General features: G+C 40.2%; 2 protein-coding genes across 7 annotated transcripts in view; one reads left to right on the top strand and one right to left on the bottom strand.

The window, feature by feature from the left end:
* The window catches only part of KDM1A (lysine demethylase 1A), a 54,869-nt gene extending 33,328 nt beyond the window's left edge, over positions 1–21,541 (top strand). For both annotated transcript variants that reach the window (XM_074377217.1, XM_010957384.3), the window contains 12 exons: positions 195–289; positions 8,693–8,835; positions 9,214–9,304; positions 10,485–10,619; positions 11,375–11,448; positions 12,084–12,195; positions 15,072–15,204; positions 16,765–16,952; positions 17,407–17,521; positions 19,297–19,424; positions 20,123–20,269; positions 21,060–21,541. In XM_074377217.1, coding sequence (XP_074233318.1) covers positions 195–289; positions 8,693–8,835; positions 9,214–9,304; positions 10,485–10,619; positions 11,375–11,448; positions 12,084–12,195; positions 15,072–15,204; positions 16,765–16,952; positions 17,407–17,521; positions 19,297–19,424; positions 20,123–20,269; positions 21,060–21,245 — 1,547 coding nt within the window. In that variant the 3' untranslated portion in view covers positions 21,246–21,541. The remainder of the gene's footprint in view (positions 1–194; positions 290–8,692; positions 8,836–9,213; positions 9,305–10,484; positions 10,620–11,374; positions 11,449–12,083; positions 12,196–15,071; positions 15,205–16,764; positions 16,953–17,406; positions 17,522–19,296; positions 19,425–20,122; positions 20,270–21,059) is intronic.
* The window catches only part of LUZP1 (leucine zipper protein 1), a 108,552-nt gene that overhangs the window by 11,151 nt on the left and 75,490 nt on the right, over positions 1–21,911 (bottom strand). For 3 of the 5 annotated variants that reach the window (XR_012511395.1, XR_012511398.1, XR_012511397.1), the window contains exons 5-6: positions 17,304–17,797; positions 7,585–8,696 (exon numbers count right to left, since the gene is read on the bottom strand). The exons of 1 other annotated variant lie outside the window; for it this stretch is intronic. The gene's annotated coding sequence lies outside the window, so the exon portion shown is untranslated. Of the gene's footprint in view, positions 1–7,584; positions 8,697–17,303; positions 17,798–21,911 lie in introns of those variants that run through there. One more of the 5 variants, XR_012511396.1, reaches the window with a different exon arrangement.

The raw sequence follows: 21,911 nt of genomic DNA, 5'->3' as shown, positions 1-21,911 counted from the left end.
TTTGTGGCAATAGGTAACTTTTTGCTTTCTTTATGCTTATCTTACATATTTACTTTACTGTGGGCCCTTTTTTGATATATAATTCACATACCCTAAACTGTGATATTTTAAATTTGAGTAAAAATATTTTTGCTTTGAGGTTTTTGTTCTCTTTTCATAAGTATGTTGAATTTAATTGTTTGAATTTTTTCTAGGAGGGAATCCTATGGCTGTGGTCAGCAAACAAGTAAATATGGAACTGGCCAAGATCAAGCAAAAATGCCCACTTTATGAAGCTAATGGACAAGCTGTAAGTTGATGACAAACAGAACTTTTCACAGTTTCTTTGGTTCAGTTGAAAATAATTTTGGGGAAATGTGTGGATAACTATACACACATACAAATATGAACTGAGGGTAGAAATGGTGTAACATTATTCTGATTGTTTCTTAACTCTGAGCTGTATAAGAAGGGATTATACATGCCTGTTCAGGCATTTATCTTTAAATGTTTATGAAGGCTAGGCTAGCTAGGCAGTTAATCTTTTTATCTGGCTGTGGCCACCTACTTCAGGAGACCTGTGGAATTGACACCTGATTCTTCATTTCTTTGTATTGTGCCTCCCATCGTGTGTTTTAGCTTCGTGTGCTGTTTATTACTTCAGTTTTATGTTTGTAGGGTCAAGTTTTTGATGGGCTAATAGCGAAATGGTAATACAAATGTGTAGGTAGGTTAAAGTATTTGTTGACCAGAGGCATAGGAGCTTCCTCTACTTAGTATGGCAGTAGCATGGAAGTGATGTTCAGTATGAGACAGTGAGAGTGTTTTAACAACTCTGACAGGCTTAGACTGTCAAAATTTTTGTGGTGGGTGAAATTCAAAAGTTTGTGTTCATGGGGAGGGTACAGCTCAGTGGTAGAGTGCATGCCTAGCATACATGAGGTCCCGGGTTCAATCCCCAGTACTTCCATGTAAATAAATAAACCTAGTTCCCCCATCCCAAAACAAAAAAACAAAGCAAAAGTTTGTATTCAACAGAAGTTTTACCATCTTACCTGTCAGGAGTGAGGGAGTCTACAATTCTCAGGATATAAGCACATTATCATCTTTATATTTTAAGGAAGGGAGGGCTTGCTATATATATGAAAATCAGATACTGTTACTAAAAGTGGTACGATTCCAACTCTTGAATTTTGTGGGATAAGTGCTGTGGGACAGCCTCACTTTTTCCTGTCTACCTTTAGCCTTTATGGGGTTCATATCAGAGAAGTACAGACTTTCAAGGAATACTTTGGTTCCCATCCCCACCATTCTGGATCCAGATTTCTTCCCAGGGCTCTTTTGGGGGGTGGGAGGGAGGAAGGGAAAGCCTTCCAGCAGAATAAACAAAATAGAAAGGAAAAAGATGAAGTAGAAGTTAACTCAGTAATTCAGTAAACTTCTGTTACTCAGAAAGATCTGTAAAGGTTATAGAGACAAATAAGACAGTCCCTACCATGTATGACCCCACAGTCTGGTGAGACTTGTACACAAATAATCATCTTTTCCCAACTTTTTATTATGGAAATTTTCAAATACACAAAAGTAGAAAGAGTACTGTAATGGGCTCCCATTTGTCCAGTCTTGTTTCGTCTACTTAGTACTTTTGAGAGCAGGGGATGTGACATGACCAGGTAGATGTTTTAGGTAGATAGGCAATAATGTAGAGAATTGAATTGAGGAAGCAAAGTCTCTGAAGTGGATACATTAGTCCTCAAGAAGTAATGGAGTCCAAACCAAGGATTATTGCTGATCTTTGAGACGCTGTCTTTTTCTTTAGACTTTCTTGAATGTAGAGCAGGTTCATGTAGTCTTTCTAACAGTGAAAAGTGAGGATTTTTTTCTAGTTAGAGATATCCAGAGAAATTGTCTTCTTTCTAGGTATTAGATAAGCTTTAATACATTTTTAAAAACGTGTGTTTCTAAATAATATCCTAGTATTCATTCAAGTGTGGTCTACAACCAGCTGCTGATCCATGAACTAACTGTTGGTTACTAGTATGGGATGAGATAAATGGCTTGTTCCAGAATGTAAATAAACCACATCCTTAACCATGCTGTTAGCTCAGATGATGACTTTTTAAAATTTATTTATTTTTTTCTGGTAGCAAAACTTTCTATGAAAGAAGTGGTGCATTAGTTTACATTCTGGCATAAGCTCCGTACCTCACCAGGACCAGCCCTTTGAGTAGCATTGTAGTAAACAGTTGTTAAGCTGGTGTATGGTTTTCAGCATTTTATTGTCATTGAACTCTGATCTTTATAGAATTTTTCTAAGTTGGTTTGTTTCTATTTGGTGCAGTAGCCAAGTGGTAAAGAGGATTCTGATTCTCTAAGTATTCTGAAATTTGGGGAAAAGTTCTTTGCAGCTTTGAGTTCTTCTTGCCTTAAATTAGTTAATCAAACATAATGTTTAATTATGTTAATGTTTCTATATCTCGCTGTTCCCAGTAGTCTAGCTCGGAGTAGGAGTGGACAACTATTGACCAGTAGACTGGCTTTTCGCTTATAGGACAAGTACTAAGAGCTTAGAGCCCCATTAATTTATGCTTACAATCACAGATGTATTTCATTGCTTTAGAAATCTAAGGAATAATTAGTCAGTTGCTCCATTCTCCCATTTTTCAGGGGGAGAATCTAAAGCTCAGGCATGTGCTTACCTGAGGTCATTATAGTCAACAAGTTGTAGAGCTAGGGTCCCTTGCCTGGTGTTCCAGCTTTAATGACCACACTTGTTCCATTCTGTCTGGCTGATAGTACGGGGAAGGCGGGGGCAAGGGTGAGTGTGTAGTTCTAACTGCCAGTATGACTGGATCAGCTGAGTCTCCTTCTCAAAGAGCTTTCTTTTAATAGTTACTCTAAAGAGGCAACAAAGCTCTCCTTGAGTGACCACATTCAATCAGCCATTGATTTTTCTTTAGTAAACTTTTAAATGAAATTGGATGTGTTCCTCCATTCTCTGTGGACAGCCTCAGTGGAAGAGGATGACTCGGTGGTTCTGTTGTTGATACATAGAAATTAATTCTGTCATCCTGTATAAGGCCAGCAGTTAACTCATAGTTTTATATTTATCACTTGTAATATTATCTTAAAGACATAGCACCATACCCATCCATTTTGCTGCCATAGGAAAAAAATCCCATAGCAAGTGGTTTTTGTTTTGTTACCTTGTTCTTGTTTTAATCACTGTCACAAGAATCCCTGAAAGAGTTCGCCTCTGTGTTCTCACTGGTCTGGCATTGGCAGCTAGAATGTTGAGCTTCTATGTTTGTTTTTGACAAAGGAAGCTTATTTTGTGGCTTTGGTTGAGTAGAACAAGGGCTTTTCAGTTTGGTTCTAATAGAATATATCCTTATAAATGGAAGTATCTTCCAAGCCCATAAAAACAATCAGAGCTAATAAAGCAGCTGCCCTCAGATTGATTGATGATGGAGTTGTACTCTGAACTATGCTGTAATCAGCTTCAAATGGATATGGAGAAGGTTGGGAAATAGAGTAATTCATACTTCAGGAGCATCTGGGGAGTCACGAGTAAGAGGACTGAAAACATGGACTGGTCGGGGAGACTGGGGAAATGACCGAGTGTTTCCTGCATCTCCTGTACACCAGCTAGTAACTCGGGGGCTTTAGATTCTGGTTTTGGTTTTGGCTTTTTTTGAGTAATGAAAAGGTATCTTAAATTCCTGCAGTGCTCAAGCATTCTGCATTGTGCCTTGTCTCCTTTTGAGGGAGTGTGTGTGTGAGAGAGAGAGATTGTCAAGTGAGATCCAAAGACTCAGTAACTACTTGGAGAAACATCTTTCTGCTTGAGAATGGCTCAACTGTCATGAGGAAGAAAGTTAACACTTGAAAGGTAACAGGTTCCAGGCCTCTTAAAAATACCATTAATTGGATACACTCAGTACCTATCATAACTTAGCAAGTTTTCATTTACACTCATATAGAGTCATGCCTAATTAGGTTATTATACTTTTGACACAGGTGTCTTGGCCTTTTCGGTTTTCATCTTCCTTTTCAGAAACATCTTTAGTATCTTTAAGGCGGTCTTTCTCTATCCTTTAAAATTATGACTGCCAATCCCTGCTTTTTATAAATGTCAAAATCTCATACCTTCCTTTAATGTTTTTGAAGTTCTAAAATAGTTATTTTCCCCTCAGATATAGTTAACAAAACTGACTTTGCTTTTCCAAACTACATTAATTTATTCATTTAACAAGAATTTACTGAGCACCTCTATTATGTGCTAGAAACTGCTAGAGTGTACTTCTCCACACGGCTTCGTCCCTGCTCTAGAAAAGTTAGTTATTTACATCCCCTGAAAGATTCCTTTATGAGGTAAAAGATGGGAAGGAAGACAACAATCTCCATTCATAAGATCACACTGAATTTTATTCAGGATATACCTGCTGTCCTTAGTCTCCCTTTAGGGTTAATAGCTGTATCTCATTTCCCTCAGCTGTTTGGTAATCTGAGTTAGAAACTCCTCAGATGTAAATTTCTTCTTCTGGGTTTTACCAAAGAAACTAATCTTTCATTTTATCATAATTCTATAAGTGCATAGGGATGGGAGAGGTAAAGATTGACTGTAGCCTCTGTTGGTCAGATCAGGCCAGTACAGCTTTTTTCAGGGTGTAATTCTTCCTGAGAATTTCTCTGGCTAAATCTCAGAACTTGGAGTACCCAGAACCTAGGTGCACTTAACTCCATTTTGCTCTGCTGCTAGAGAACTTCTGTAGACTGGAAGATGGATGGACAGTGTATTTGAAGACCTAACAAACCTGTGATGATAGAATACAACCAGAGGTAGAACTCAGAAGAGCTGTCCTTCCTTTGAGATAACTTCTTGCAAGATCAGAGACCCTGTCCAGAAAATTGCTTGGCTCTCCCTAAATGTATTCTGCATGGCCAGTCACACAGGCTGCCCGGGCCCTGACCATGTTCAGGAGTGCTCCATATAATCTACAGGATCAAAATAATCAGGATTGTACCCATGTAGAGCAGTGAGACTCACTAAATTTTTAATCTTGAAGGAACCATTTATCGAGAGCATTTCGTAGAGAAATAAATAGTTTTGAAAAATAATCAAAATCTGTTTCAAGTGATAGCCTTTCTGTTTGATTCTTTGCTAGAAAGCTGTATCAAAGGTCCTTTCCCAAAAGACTGCTTCTTAGTTTGTTGTTGTATGTTTTCACTGTGTTGTGGTATGGAAATCCAGTTGCATCAAACATGCTGCGTAACCGTTGGTAATCGTTTGCTGAATTCCTTTCTCAGGTTGCAATTTAAGAACCTAGAGTAGAATGGTCAGGTAAAACTAAAATTATTGTGCCTTGTGTTTAGAAATTGCCAACATTTCAACATCCTTGCATAATTATTTGTGGAACTAACAGAATCTGAGGGTTCTCACCAAAGGGAAAGAAATGACCTGAAATAGGTATTTAAGGGGGTGCTTAGGGTTGTCAATTAAGTTATTTTCATTGTCTGAATATGTCAACTAGAACATATCTAACTAAGCTTAATTTTAGAAAAAGATTCAAGATTTACATATATCAAAAACACATTTTGGTTTTCTCCTGGTCAGTACTGGTTTCCTAATGGACAAGTATTTTATTTACTGTTTTCCAAATATTTCTTTAATTTCAAAGTGGAATTTTGAAATTAATGGGGGAAAAATCCTGGTTTCAGAGGTAGCCCTGGTTTCACTGGCAACATACCTATAAATGCTTACCTAGCAGAAAATGGATGGGGCCTGACTGCTGACTAGAGCCCTGAGTTAGAGTGGGGTACGGGAGATACAGTTTCATCCTGCTGTCCGTCAGACGTGTCAGTGATCTTTTGGTTTGGTGTTTGTCTGTTTGTTTGATTTTGTTGTTGTTCTTGTTAACTGTTCTGTGTTTTTCCTTTTCTCTTTTATTGAATTTTGCTTTATTCCTCTCTGCTTTCTGATACTGTCTCCCTTTACCACCTCACCACCCCCACTCTCCCACCCAACTGCCTTTCTTTTGCCCATTTCTATGCCTTGACTTTCCCATTTTAGTCTCTGTACAGTCTGTTCCTTATTTCTCGGTGGTTGCAGCTTCTAAGCTAACAGAATGCTTCTGTCTTGCTGTGTGTTGATTTTACAGCTGTCATACAAAACTAAACTTGATGTGGCTATTGGGCTGTTATTTACAGTTTATTTCTTTCTCTGCTGCACTGGTTAAAAGGACACTGTCAAGGTATTTTTTTTCATAATTTTTCAAATCATTTTCCTCACTGTTTACAATAACCCATTAAAAGCTTGAAACTTAAATCTTTCCCTTCCAAAGATCCTCTCCATCCTACATTCACACTGGTTTGTTGTTGTAAAGTTGGGCCTATATGTTGGGCTGGTGCCGTTTGAGTTTTTGTCATTGAAAGCGCATGTAAAAAGTCAGGTTTTTTGTGGGGGCTGTGGGTGGACTAAAGGGGAAAGTGTAATGAAACAAGTGGGCTGCTCAGCAAACAGAGGGAAGAAACAAAAGGTCAAATTTGGTCCCGCTAACCTTGACAGTGTCCCTTTAAATATTTCTCTGCCACACACCCTGGACCCCAGTTACTGAGCCTTTGAGTGCTGCGTACTTTTTCAGTATGAACTTCCCTATGTGACTGTCACCCTAGCTGCAAAGATTAAAGCTTGTCTAAGGCAAGCCATCCAGTTGACACTGGAAGAGCTTTAATCTGTATCGTTTGCACACTTGTGTAGTGGCACATTCTGCTGTCTTGTACAGGCACATGTGATCTGGTCCCTCTTGCTGCTATAGCATCCTTTTGCTAGGCGTTTTAGAAGCCACACATAGAAATATCACCATTTGTATGCCAGAAAAGTAGTCATTCACATTGCATCTGTGATTAGTTAAGGTCTCATAACTATGTAGATTTCCTGTTGAAAATATAATTGTTTCCTTTTTAAAGGAGCACCAGATTTAGAGTTTTTAGAACCCTCTTTTGTAACATCATTGCAGGAATTACACTAAGCAAATTTCAGCATTGCTTTGAGCTGCTCTGTATATGACCATCACATCAGTGACGAAAAGTAACTGATGAGAAAGTAAACGAAATTCCTGACAAGAGGGTCACTTCCATCAGCTTTGATAGCTGTGTAATCAGAACAAGTAAGAATGTCACCAAGAGCTCCTTTCTTTGGCCGTGGAGTTGAATGGATAGGTCAGATTTGTTTGATCCATCAAGACCTGGGTACCACCTTAATATATAAATGGCACCAAGCATCCGAAGCCCAGTTCACTGCCTTATTTCTCAACATAAGCCAGAAGATTATCATTTATATCTCTTAGGCTAAGGGGGATTCTCTAATTTGTAAAGATTTCCTGATCTCTCCCATGTGTGATCTTTTAGAACTTGATGCATTAAAATATTGTTTTGATTGAATCAGTTATAGTGTCTTGTCATATTTTCAGTTCCAAAGAATTGCAGTCCTTTTCCTTTTCACTTTTTGGTGCAGATTGTACTTCTTACCACATTCTTTTTGCCATACCGTGACCCATCTGATAGAGTTGTGTGACTCATCAGTGAAGGAGCAGAGGCTAGTGCTTCAAAATCATCTGTTTAATTGGGAAGGGCAAAGATTGAAGGTGTTTCAAATGAGAAGTAGAGTTTTACTGTGACGATCTTGTCCACAGTATTTACCACTAATTGTAAAAGATCACTCTTCCTCAGCCTTAGTGATCATTAGAACTTACTTTCATGTTTTGTTTTCTTTTTACCAATTCTAGGTTGATTGTAAAGTGAAATTCCAAATTTTGAATCCCATTTCCCAGTTGATGCCCAGCTTTTTATGGCAGGAGATGCTTGCCTTAGAGAGATGCTCTTTCCTTCTCGCTAGTGCCATAAGTTCAGCAGTAAGAGTGTAGATACAGTGTACTTTGGGGCTGAATTCAGCAGTAGCAGGAGGACTGTGTCAGCTAACTGATGGGGTATCACTAGGCAGGGGCACAGCAGGGGTTAGGAGCGTGGTCTCGCAGCTTGATGATCTGCTTTGCAGTCTGTTCTCTTCCTCCACAATAGTGAGCCAGACCTGGTACCTTAGTCACTCAGAGTCTAAGAGCTTTGGACATTCAATTCTGAACTTAAATGGTACCATAAAACCCTACTACTCTGAAAGAATTAAGATGCTCTTGTGTTCTTATTAATAGCCATGAATTTTACTTCTCTCTTCCCTACTCCCACCTGAAATTTGTCATCTTTGAGGGAAATCAGATACCTTGGCCTTCTTTTTTCATCCTGCCCTTGTTCTGGAAGGTGCTCAGGTGTGTTGACACAGTGTTTGTTCTCTGGGACTTTTCCAGCAGTGTTGTCTGCATGTCAGCCTGGCTTATCTCCGTGCATGTCAGCTCCAGGGCACCTTGTGTTCCACATGACTTCACTTAGCACCAGTGTGAATCCTGTGGCTGTTAATAGAGATGGAGTCCCAGCTCTGAGGGCAAAATTGTGAAAGTAGGAGAATATCTGGGCTGAAACATCTCATATCTCATTTAATAGAATTGACCACTCCATAGAAAGACAGTTTGAATCATTGTCCTCAAAGGTTTCCCCTTTGAGATACATGTTTTGATCTTTTAAACTGTAGAGCATTTGTGTTTTCATGGATGGTTATATTTAGTCTTGTAAGGACCAACTCTGCCATACTTCGAATTTTCAGGTTCCTAAAGAGAAAGATGAAATGGTAGAGCAAGAGTTTAACCGGTTGCTAGAAGCTACATCTTACCTTAGTCATCAACTAGACTTCAATGTCCTCAATAATAAGCCTGTGTCCCTTGGTCAGGCCTTGGAAGTTGTCATTCAGTAAGTACTTTGGTACTGCTTATTGTTTTGTGAATTCTGCTTATAGACTTGCTGTTTAATGTTTTAAGTTTTTCATCAAGTCTTATTTGAGATGGTTTTCACTTATTTTCATGCAAAACAGTTAAATCCAAAAGTAAAGCCATTTAAGATAATTACATGATCCTTAAGCCGCCTCTCTATTGTAAAATTTTCTTTTTTATGGTACCGAGTTAACTGCATTTAACATAGCCTAGAAAATAGTTTGCCACCAGCCAACTTTCTTGTTCCAAAGAATTAGAAATTTCAGTGGGCTTTGATGCCATCAAATGTTTTTGATGGGCATCTGTCTTATGCAGCAAGGCTGGCTGTGTGGCCAGGATATACATATTGTCTCTTCAGGTTACAAGAAAAGCACGTCAAAGATGAGCAGATTGAACATTGGAAGAAGATAGTGAAAACTCAGGAGGAACTGAAAGAACTTCTTAATAAGGTGAAATTCTATATATTTTTTTCATAACTGAAGATGCATCAGTAAGAGGAAAAGGCTCTTTAATTTAGAAATTCTAAAAACATTTCTGATTTTTTTAATCTGTGGAAGCTAAAGTCTGCTCTGGTGGGGCTCATTATTCTTAGGTAATAATGACTAGCAAAAGACACTGTTTTATCTGTCAGTCTTTCAGCATGACATTATTGACAAGTTGTTGCTGGGGGAAATAGGTCTTTCCTGTGTCAGGTTGCCTTTGTTGCAAAGCTGGCCCAGTGCCCTCTGCTGAAATCCAGGATGAGAGGAAGATCAGCTGTGCTGGGGTCAGGTTCCCACTGATGAAGGCAGCATGTCAGCAGCCAGGACCATGATTCATTGCCATAATTATTTCATTTGAGGTGGCAGTATGGGGACACTCCCCAGTCGTATGTCTGTTGAGGTCCTTGTTTACCCACCTTCCAAAGCCCAAGCTCTAGAGTGGGAAGCCATTTGTTTCTCCTCATCCTGCCAGCTGCAAATATGGGGGCTTTATAACACAAAATCTGGGTGCGTCTTGTGATCGGTCTCTGCCTCACTCTCTTGCTGTGCCTCATTTCTCCATCTTGACAGATGAAGAGATTTCTGGCCCAGTTTCATGGATTGTGGTGCGTGTCAATGAGGAGAGAGGCTAGAGAACAGCTGGTGTGGGGCTTCGGTCCTGAGCTTTAACCTTTACCCTAGTCTTTGTAGCAGCATCAGAAACCTGAAAAAACTAACATTCGGAATGGTTCCTTAAGGTTCTTTTTGTGATGATTTGACCTTTTACATATTTAAAAAACAAATCATGACAATTTGTTTCCCAAAACAATAAATTTAAGTTAAATTGGTGGTGGTTTTTTTCCTGGTAGTTAAATTAATTTTAATAATATATTTTGATTAATGGGACACTCCTAGCTCTCCCATTTGTTTCAGAAAGCAGAGCCAATCCTGTTACCTGATAGTGATGTGATACTTCTGTGTTGAACCATGTAGACTTTTTCCTGTTTTAAAATGTCATGATTTGGAAGAGGTATTAAAGAATTCCAGGGACCTTGCACTGTAACTCTGTTTTGATATAATAGCAGTTTAGGGGAGGAGCCAAAGCACATGCTTTGGCAATGAATTATATCACTATTTGAAATGGTAAATTTGTATTTTTCCCTCTTAGATGGTAAATTTAAAAGAGAAAATTAAAGAACTCCATCAGCAATACAAAGAAGCATCTGAAGTCAAGCCACCCAGAGATATCACTGCTGAGTTCTTAGTGAAAAGCAAACACAGGGATCTGACTGCCCTGTGCAAGGTGTGGTATACGTGCATGCCTCATTGAATTTACTTGGAATCCTAGGAAATAGTATAGATCTGGGAAACTGGAAAAGAGAGAGCCACCAGCCAATCCCAGGTGCCTATAGTAGAAAGAAGAGGGTTTGGTACACAGGAGCTGTGGGGGACTTAGTGGGTTAGTTTTGTCTGCTTTTTCTGCAGAATTTATACCTTGTTTTCATAATCTCATCCTTCAGCTTACCTACATCTCAGTTTGGCCCTCTGTCATAGTTTAGCCCTGACAGTTTAGAATAATGATAATGAACATGGACTCAGAGTCTTAAGAGTCATACTGTCTGGCTGAAACCCCTTAACTTGTAGCTCTTAGCCACGTGACTTTGGACCCCTTAATTAGCTCATCTATAACGTGGTGTTTCGTACTGCCTCACTTGTAGGGGTACAGAATGCTTATTCCGTGCTAGCGTCATGGTCAGTGCACAGGAGTGGTAGTCGCTATTCTCGGTCATCCTTACTGTCTAGCATACTAGTATGTTTCTTTATTTCCTCCTCCTGCCTCTCCTCCCCTCTCTCACACTCCCCACTTTTAATTCCAGGCTAACATTGTAACTTGTCTCCAAGAACAACCATCCTGGAGCCTTGACGCAGCCATAAGCTGAGGCACACTTGTAGATTGACCTGAACAGGGATGTGGTCCAGGCCTTACATTTTGTGGTATAAATAACTGGGTGGGTCTCTGTCCCATCAAGATCAACCTGGTTCTCTTAATTTTATCAGGAATATGACGAATTAGCTGAAACACAAGGAAAACTAGAAGAAAAGCTTCAAGAATTGGAAGCCAATCCCCCAAGGTAAGGAAAACAAGGAGACTCAGCTTTTACTGTTCCTTCTGTTAGATTTAGAAGGAAAATTACAAAGCATCCTGGGATTTTATTTGTGTTCAGTGACTGGACTATAGATTGTTCAGTGAATGGAAATAACCTGTGTACATAGGACTACTTGTCAGGTTCCGTAATCCCCTGCTCTTGTATTTTAATGTGTGAGAGTGTCCTAGATGCTTAAACGTACTGTGTTTGAAAAGATAGCCTTTCTCCATAAGATTCTGATATTTGAACGAAAATATAGTTAATGAAAATTGTCTTTGAGTGGGGTACAAGGTGGTATTGCTTTAAATTCTCATAATTCTGGGGGCTAGGAAAGTATTACACTTTATTTCCATTGGATTTTTGACAGTGAACACATGTTGACGGTGTACTCCATGTTGTATCTTCTTCCACATACATCTACTCTGTTCTGTAGTCAGGGATGCTACCCATTTTTGCTGGGGAAAAAAAAAAAGCCCATGCTTTATTTTCAATTTAAAACAAATAAGCTTTAGAATTTCTTCACGTAAGGCGTAGTCCCGCTGAGATCATCCACATCAGCCCATTGAGAATAGTAGTAATGCCCTTTGACAATCTTGTGCTCTTCTGTTCTCTTTTTGCAGTGATGTATATCTCTCGTCAAGAGACAGACAGATACTTGATTGGCATTTTGCAAATCTGGAATTTGCTAATGCCACACCTCTCTCTACACTCTCCCTTAAACATTGGGATCAGGTAAAATTCCTTTATCATTTATTTTGTTGCATGTGGGCTGAGAGGACTCCTGAGAGAAACTGTTAATGTGTTTGTATGTGTGTTTTTAAACAGTTCTGTTAAGATTTATTTTTTATATAACAAAACTTACCTATTTTAAGTGAGCAGTTTGATGCTTTGCCAAATTGATGTAGTCATGAATCACCATCACAATTAAGATACAGAACATGGCTGCCATCCTGAAAAGTTCTCTCTTGCCCCTTTGCAGTCAGTCCCTGGCCCTCCTGTTTCTGGCCCTACACAACCGCTGATTTGCTTTCTGTCACTATAGTTTTGCTTTTTCTAGAATTACATATAAATTGAACCATACAGTATATAGCCTTTTGTATGTGACTTTTTTCACTTTGAGATTCATTGTTGTTGTGCATTATCAGTAGTTTGTTCCTTTTTATTGTTTAGTAATATTCGTATGCATTGTATGGCTATACCATAGAATGTTTATCCATTCAGTGGTACATTTAGGTTGTTTCCAGTTTTTGGCTATAAATGACTGAAGCTACTGTGAACATTTATGTCTGTCTCTTGGGTAAATATCTAGGAGTAAAATTGTTGGGTCTGTGGGAAGTAGATTTTTAACTTTATAAGAAACTTCCAAGCTGTTTTCCAAATTGCATTTCCACCAGCACTGTATGTAAGTTCCAGTTGCTCCACATCCTCACCAACACTTGGTATTGCCAGTTTTTAAATTGTTAACCATTTTAATGGTTGTATAGTAGTTTTTCATTGTGGTTTTGATTTGTATTTCTGTGATGACTGGTGATGTGAAGCATCTTTTCATGTGCTTTAGGCCATTCCAATGTCAATTCTTTGTTGAAAGTCTGTTCAGATCTGTTGCCTATTTTAAAAAACCTAGTTGTGTGTCCTCTTTTAAGAGTTCATTATGTTTTTTAAATTCTGGATACACTAATACTTTTGTCAGATTTATGTTTTGAAAATATCTTCTTCCAGTCTACAGCTTGCCATTTCATTTTCTAAATGGTGTCTTTCAAAGAGCAAAAGGTTTTAATTTTATGAAGTCCTGTTTATCAGCTCTTTCTTTTAGGCTTTGTGCTTTTTGTATCCTGAAAAATCTTTTTCTAAACCTGATTGCAAAGATTTCCTCCTGTTTTCTTCCTGAACTTTTATGGACTTAACTCGTATGTGAGGTCTGTGATCCATTTTGAGTTAATTTTTGTGTATAATGAGGAGTGAGGGTAGGGTTCATGTTTTTTTATATGGTTATCTAATAAATTATTCTAGCACCACTCTTTCTCTTCATTGAAAATTAGTTGAGCGTGTGTGAGTCTATTTACCATTACTCTCTTCTGTTCAATATCTATCTATATGCCGCTGTCACACTGTCTTGATTACTGTTGCTTTATAGTACATCTTGAATTTGAGTACTAGAAGTTCTCCACCTTTGTTCTTTTTTGAAAGTGTTTTGGCTATTTTTAGGTCTTCTATAAAATTTTAAAATCAGTTTATCAATTTCTACAAAAAAATACCTTCTAGGATTGTCATCTTAACAGTATTGTGTCTTCTAATCCTTGAACATGGTGTATCTCTCCATTTAATTTAGGATTTCTTTATCTCAGCAGTACTTTAGAGTGCTCAGTGTATGGGTCTTACACATCTTTTGTTAAATTATTAAGTATTTTCAGTGTGATGTTACTCTTGACCTGATGAGAAATCAAAAGGCTTCTTAGATGTTGAGTGGGCTAATCTCTAAATCTGAGATTTTGGCCAGACTTAAAATTGTGTAGAAATAAATATTGCATTTTACTTACATATTTCATTTTCATTATACGTTTTCCTAGTAAAATTATTTTGACATCTTCATCTTTAGATTATGCCCTGGTATTTTTTAAAATCTGAATTATAGCAAGGATTGGACTTGTCAATGGTATAAATTTTACAGAATTTCCAGTTTCTTTACGATTTTTTATATAAATACTAAATGAGTCTTATCCTAGTCACTTGATTTATCACTTGAAGTTTCAGTGTGTTCATTTGTGATCATACTAAATTTGGAATGTAGATGGTGTGAACTCATGAGGAGAACAGATGAGTCAGTCACCAAGTAGTAAGAGTTCTGCCAGCCTAATGTTTTTACCTAATTTTACCTAATTCCTAAGAATTGTGGTATGTTTCTCCAGGAATTTCATGAAATTAGAAATATCAGCTAGCCTTCAGAAGTTTCTCTATATGGAAAATTTTTCAGTAAATTCCAAGCCATAAAATCATTTTGGGAATTCTTCCAGGCCAAATCCTGACTTCTTTGCTGTATGAATTATCTTGGGCCAGATTTTATAATCCTAGGTTGCCTTCATCTTGTTTCACCAGCTTTAGTTTTGGAAGTCTTCCTAAACTTTAAAACCTGTAAGTTTAAGACATAAAAACTGATTTTGCTCTTAGGTAAAAGGAGATGTAATTAGGGTGGAGAATCTTGACATCCTACCAAATCTGTAATGGGTTCAAAAACCAAACAAATTTTTATGATATCTAATCATCTGAATTTACTGAATCAGCTTCCTTCCCTCTCTTGCACCCCTCATTGTGTAGTATCTGGACTTGGTGATGCAGCGCTATTACAATAAAAAGTCTATCTCAGGAATGAATAAACTGCCCTAATCTCACTGCCCGAAGAGAGCCATTAGGGACATTTTGGCGTTTTTTTCTTTTCTCTTTAGTTTCCTGGGGCAGCTTTAGATGAAGGCTGAGTGCTTGTTCTTTAATTTCTGCCTTAGAATATTTACTGTTGCCACAAGCTGGTGTTTTCTCACTGTTTCAGAACTCAGGATAATGGCATAAGTTAAATTAAGAAAGTGTGAAAATATGTACTTTTCTGTCCTCTTTAGGATGATGACTTTGAGTTTACCGGCAGCCACCTGACAGTGAGGAATGGCTACTCCTGTGTGCCTGTGGCGTTAGCAGAAGGCCTGGATATTAAGCTGAACACAGCGGTTCGGCAGGTTCGCTACACAGCTTCAGGTATGTCAGTGCTTCACTGGTAAGGTACACCTCTTACTATGGAACACGGTACTGATCTTCTGTTGAGTTTGACTTCCAGAAAAAATATTGGGTACATCTCCTGATAGGATGTCTGGTAGACTGTGACTCCTGGATGTAAAAGTTTGCATCTACAGAAAGGCGAGCCTGTGGGGCCCTTGGAGGCTCTAACCCCGTCACAGCATAAACCAGAAAATGGAGGTAGTTTTTAGCATCTCTAACTTGTGCATGAATTCGTTTGGTGTTAATAATAACAACCAGTGAGTTTGGATCTAGTTTAGCTAAGTATATTCTTAAATACAAGGATTTGGGCCCCTAGGCTCCAGTGTGACCCACCCGTTGTATTTCACCATCTGCGTCTTGGCCTTTGGATCCATTCTGGCTTCTCTCCAGGTGGGCTAACTGCTTAGGCCAGTTTCGCATTTTGGGAGCAGTCTTGCTGATAGGTTGATTTTAGAGATGGAATTGTCCTGTAATTCCTGTGGCATTGAGCTTGGTGCTCATTATTGCAGCTTTCAGGGTACATTTCAGAGAACTTGTCATCCACCCACCTTTGGAATTAATAGTCTTGAACTCCTTACAGTAGCTAGTCACCCTCCTCTCTGAGAGTCCTCATGACAGGTGGAGATGTGGCCACCAATCTTGCCTCCATAGCCCCTTCTCTAGAGTTGCCAAGATCACTACAGATTTTTTTTACAGACAGTGAAACAGTTTTCCATTTAATTTTCCTTTCAGAGGCCACTTTTAGCTGGTGGTGTTGAGAAGGTCTGCAGCCGTTAAGTAGCCGTTTGCAGGCGGGTGGAGGACAGTGAGACTAACTTTTGTGTGATTTTCCCTAGTTTTGTACCACAGAAAATGGGCATGTACAGAGCGCTCATACTTACTTTGAGCTATTCATGTGTTTTTCAGAGATTATGTAAAGAGGCATTTATTAAGGAAAAATTGAACATAAATGAGGGAAAATTACATTAACCTATTTTCAGTACCTTTTCTGTGGTCAGCTTTGAGCTCATTCACACCCTGGCAAGCTAAGCATCACAATGTGTTCTCACGAACAGCGTGCTCTGCCGTTTTAAGCTGCATCCCTTAGATCTGCACCACGGTATTCTGGTATCATTCTTCTCTTGGTCCTTAGTGAGCACCTAACCACAGTGGAGAGGTATTGGTTCCGTTGGGACAGGCATTTTACTGTTAATTTTGGTCTAAATTTAACTTTGGTAAATGATAAGTTCCTGTTTTTAGTCCTGAAGATCACATCAGTGTATCAGTCAGGAACATGGGGTAGTATGGTGGTTAAGGTCGAGGACTCTGAAGTTGACTGTTGTGTTTGAATCCCAGCATTTATTATCTGTATGGCCTTAGACAACTTACTTCATCTCTGCCTTGCTTTTCTTCTGTAAAAAATGAGTAGAACTCACTTCATAGACTTGTAGTAAGAATTAACTGAGATCACGTGTTGATTCTGCTGCGCACTAAATGTTCAGTACCCCTGTCAGTATCATCCTTATCACCAATAAAGTCTTTCCTTTCTAACCTCTCTAGGATGTGAAGTGATAGCTGTGAATACCCGCTCCACGAGCCAGACTTTTATTTATAAATGTGATGCAGTTCTCTGTACCCTTCCCCTGGGTGTGTTGAAGCAGCAGCCACCAGCTGTTCAGTTTGTGCCGCCTCTTCCTGAGTGGAAGACATCTGCAGTCCAGAGGATGGGATTTGGCAACCTTAACAAGGTAACCTGCCCTGGGCACCTCTCTGCACACCCACTGTACAAGCACCAGTCTTACTGCCCTCCACTCAGGAGACAGGGTCGCATTTTTGTACATTTTGCTATCTTCTCAGCTCTGTGATATCAGAGTGAGGCCTATCAGTTCGTTCACTTAGTGCCTAATTACATATAAAGTACCCATTGAAGACTGTCTTCTGGGGTCACTTCACAAACCCAAACCTACAAAAAGAGAGCTATGAATGTCCTTCTGAGCAGTGCAGTTGCAATAGGGGTTTCTAGGCTCATATTGAGTTTTATATTACTATTTAATATTACATATTTTATATTATATAATATTATATTAGAAGAAACTTACTTAATAAGGTCTGAGGAAGAAGTACTTCCTGTTGAGGCGCAGCTGTGCTTAAAGCCACGTTCTGAGCGCTGTCACCAGCTCATGTGCTCTTTTTTCACGGTAGGTCGTGCTTTGTTTTGACCGGGTGTTCTGGGATCCAAGTGTCAATCTGTTCGGGCATGTGGGCAGTACGACTGCCAGCAGGGGTGAGCTCTTCCTCTTCTGGAACCTCTATAAAGGTAACTGCTTTCTAGTTTTAATCTTTTGCATTTTCTTATAGTAGTAGAGAATTAGGAATATTTTGGTTTTCCTCAAATAGATAGTCTTGATTTTTCATTAACTCAACAGACAATTCCTGAAATCCCTTCTAGGAGCTGGGCATATTAAAAAAAAAAAGAAAAGAAAAGAAAAAACCTGCCTTCAAGGAGCTCACGACCTAGTAGGGGATACAGTAAGGAGGGAGGCGGTCTCAGAACGGGGCAGTAAGTAGAGTGACAGAGTGAGAGCCCAGGGCACTGCAAAAGAAAACATAAGACAAAGAAATCAACTCAGCTGGTGGGGACATGCCCAGGGAAGCTTCCTGGAAGGGGAAACTTGTATTCCTCATTCTCAGGCTTTTGTATCTGATTTGCCTCTGAATCTTTGATCACTTCCCTTAGAATATATTTATCAAACTCCCAACTCCTGTTTTACATTCTTCTGACATTGGGTTGCTCTTAATTCTATATAGAGCTTTAAGAAAAAAAAGTACATTTAGACCCTGCCTCATTCCAAGAAAAGGATGTAAGGCATGCTACCATGCAGCAGAATCAGGAGGCCTGGCCTTTGACAGTGCAGACACATCAGTTAACCAGTTTGACTTTCACCCCAGTTCTTCCAATCACTCCTCATTGCCTGATACTGAAACATCCATCACATGGCTGGGGCCACTAACTCTACAGAGGAGCCACTTGTTCCCTGAGCACATTGCTTCCAGTAATAGCTAAGTACTCATTCTTTCTCCCCATCCAGGCCATCATGTCCTGTCAGTGCCAGCCTCACTCTCTGACCTGTTTACTTCTTTCCCAGTCTAAGCCACTCTCACCTCATACCTGTTCACTTGCCAGTAACCACTGACTGCTACCCCTGCTTTGTCTTTTGATGGCTTTTCATTATCATGGCCATCATGAAGGCCACATAATCCAGCCCTTCTCTGCTTCAGCTTCGTCGTCTATCCCCTCCCCTGCCTCCAGGCATACCTGTCTCCTCTCCTGGAATCCTAAAAGGCACCATGCTGTCTTCTATTTCAGGATTCTGCATTGTGCCATGGCCTGGGCCTAGGGTACTTTTATTTTTTTCTCCTTCTCTTCCTTCCCAGCGTGGAGTACTCTACTGAGCCTTCAGGTCTTGACCTAAGTGTCACTATTTCAAAGAGGCTTTTCAGGACACATATACCTCCACTGCCTCAACTCTAAATTATGTCCTTGCATTTTCTTTACATCCTATGTTTTTCTTCACAGCTTTTATCATAATTTCATAATTCTGTATCTCTGTGATTCTTTGTTGATCTACATAGTCTAGTTTACAGCTTTTATACCCGCAGCATCTGTTACTGTGCCTATCACATAAGGCTGTTGCAGAGAGTCACCAAATGGGTGAGTAAAGGTGGTGATGAGTGTGGAGGGCCTGGGATGACAACTAAAAGGATGCAGCCCTGGTCATGGAGATGTCCAAGAATTCTGTGCCTGAAGTGCAGGGACACTTGTTAGCAAGGTCTGAAATTGCATCTTCAGGACTTCCGTATTCTGCCAGGTTAAGCAGTGAAGTCTGTGAGTCACACTTCACTCACTGTGGTTTGCCAGCTCCCTTCTGGAGACAGAATTCAGGTTGCTGTTTCAGAAGCATGTCTCTGGCATGAGTGGTGCATGTCTGTTGGTCATCAGATTTCAGACAGCCAAGAATAATGTGGGACCTGATGAGGTACTTGAGAAAAGTCTATAGGAAAACCCTGGAATTGTCCTTTCTGTTTCTCTAGCTCCAATACTATTGGCACTAGTGGCAGGAGAAGCTGCTGGCATCATGGAAAACATAAGTGATGATGTGATTGTTGGCCGATGCCTGGCCATTCTTAAAGGGATTTTTGGTAGCAGTGCAGTGCCCCAGGTAAGTAAGTGGGAGGTGGGGATGGTTGGGGGCAGACTAAAGCAGGGTTTGATGTGTCTCAGGTTGCAGCATAGAGTCTTGGTCAGCACAGAGTTTCAGCCAGAATTGAGGCATGTATGCTGGGTTTACATTAATGCTAATGTTAAGAGTTCATGCCCTGTGTGTGGGATTGAGAAGAGCCCCCAGTACGGGGTGCAGGGGATTGAGAAGGGTATTTGCTGCATTTCTTTGCTTGTCTTGCCTGTTGTCTCTGCTTGTGGAATCATCTCCCTGCCCTCTCTCCGCCCCACAACCAGCTTTTAGACACTGGCCAGACTCCCTTAGGGAAGTCTTAAGAGAATCTTTTGGTAGTTTTTTCTATTATTCTTTCTTTGGGCCTATTGAAACACTTTTAGGCTCTTATGATTCCTTTGAGAGAAGGTGTATTGCTTCATGTGAATTTTGAAAGAGAATAAAGGTCAAGTCCTGGGTAGATCGGATTAGCAGATGAGAAGGCAACCTGGAGGCTCCCTTGCAGCCTGAAGGCATTTGTGTTTGGTCCTACAGCAGCAGCGTTCATCACTGGCTAACTCATGTGTCTGTTGCCTCTTTCTCTCTCTCACTTGAATCCCCATCCATCACAGCTTTTCCACCTTTCAAAAATGATTGATTTGGCCTTGGTGTCCAGTAATAACTTCCACTTGTGGTTTTTCCTTTAGCCCAAGGAAACTGTGGTGTCTCGCTGGCGTGCTGATCCCTGGGCCCGGGGCTCCTATTCCTATGTAGCTGCAGGATCATCTGGAAATGACTATGACTTAATGGCTCAGCCAATCACTCCTGGCCCCTCAATTCCAGGTGCCCCACAGGTGAGAAACTGGCAAACTATATGTGGGCTTATTTGGAAACAAGCCAGAATCCCAGGATCTCAGGGTAAAAATCATGCCACTGGTTTTAGATATGAGTCATTCTGTCCTTGGACCCTTTCAGATAACCAAGAGCAGAGAGAAAGCACTATTATTTGTATCTGATTTTTCATATATTAGCTTTGTCAATCTAGGTAGTCTGTTCAGAATGGAAGAGTCCAAAGTATAAACCAATTACTTTTCCCTTATTCAGATTTTCCTTCCTAAAAAACAAAACCAAAAACATTTTAAATTGTGCCCCATTTTGTACTGGTGCATAGGATTGTTGCAGGGTCCCAATTATTTAGAGGCCTCCAGGACATGCCCCTGAGAAAAGGCCTGCTCTGAGCTGAGGGGCAGAAGTTTTCCTGAATAAGAACAAATGCTGTATTCTCTGTAGTTTAGTCAGAACACCCCCAACCCCTAGTAGGTACTACATGAAGTAAAGGAAGCTCTAGAACTGGGCATCCCCCAGAAATAAACCAGTAAACAAGCACCGATGCAGTTAAGCATCACCCTAAAACTAAGGCTGGGGTGAGTTACTGTGTTTCTGCTTCTGTCAGCTCTAGGAAGGTGCCTGCTGTAAGGGAGACCCTTTTGGGTAGATTGAAGGACCAGTAATTGGGGTGAGCAGGAGGAAGATGGAAGGAGGGAGCCTTTAAAGGCCAGCAGGAATCTGGCAGTTCAGACACAACAGGAATAAAAGCCTATATTGCAGCCTGCTGATTTTCTCAATTTTTTTTTCCCGAAATAGCCTATTCCACGACTCTTCTTTGCTGGAGAACATACAATCCGTAACTACCCAGCGACAGTCCATGGTGCTCTGCTGAGTGGGCTGCGAGAAGCAGGAAGGATTGCAGACCAATTCTTGGGGGCTATGTACACCCTGCCTCGCCAGGCCACTCCAGGCGTCCCTGCACAGCAGTCCCCAAGCATGTGAGACAGATGTATTCAAAGGGAAGAGGCTGATACATATGTCTTTTGCTGCATAAGCAAAGCTCTTCCAGCAATATTAGATTCCACTGAGAAATTCACCCTGGCATCTGGGCTCGTGGTGGTCAGGTAGCCAAGGAGGTTGCCTCCTTTAGGTGATTTAGAGCAGGGTAGGCCTTGTCCGTTAGTGTGGGCGTCTGCGTTCTTCGTTAGGACTGAGGCAGGCAAGCACTCTGCGAGAACATCTAGTCTGTGTGTGTGGTGAGTTTTTATATTTTGAGAATAAAACTTCATAGAAAATTAGTCCTATCTTTTTTGTTTCCCCTTAGGGTTAGAGTTATATATACAAGGCAGGGGTGTTACTCCTTTGAAAATGCCTTTTATCCATGTTTAAATAAGGAAGATGTTTATATAAAGGAGAAAAATGGTTTGGTCAAGTCAAAAGATAGGGCTGGGGGAGGGGGGGGTTCCCATAGAGGCAAAGGGCTTCCTGGTGTGTGGGGCTGGACTTCCCCACTGGGGTTGTAGGGTGACTGGGCCAAGGGTATGAAGCTGCAGGTCAAGCATATGGAAAATGAATGAATTTTCAAGATAACACAAAACTTGACACAAAGTTTGGGTGGGCCTCTGGCAGACCATTCTGGCTCTATTCCACCAGATTCTCTCCATGGGT

The sequence above is a fragment of the Camelus bactrianus genome, chromosome 13, assembly GCF_048773025.1.
Source record: "Camelus bactrianus isolate YW-2024 breed Bactrian camel chromosome 13, ASM4877302v1, whole genome shotgun sequence".
Classification (NCBI taxonomy): Eukaryota; Metazoa; Chordata; class Mammalia; order Artiodactyla; family Camelidae; genus Camelus; species Camelus bactrianus.
The sequence above is the reverse complement of the archived record's forward strand: the minus strand, read 5'-3'. Positions and strand labels throughout refer to the sequence as shown.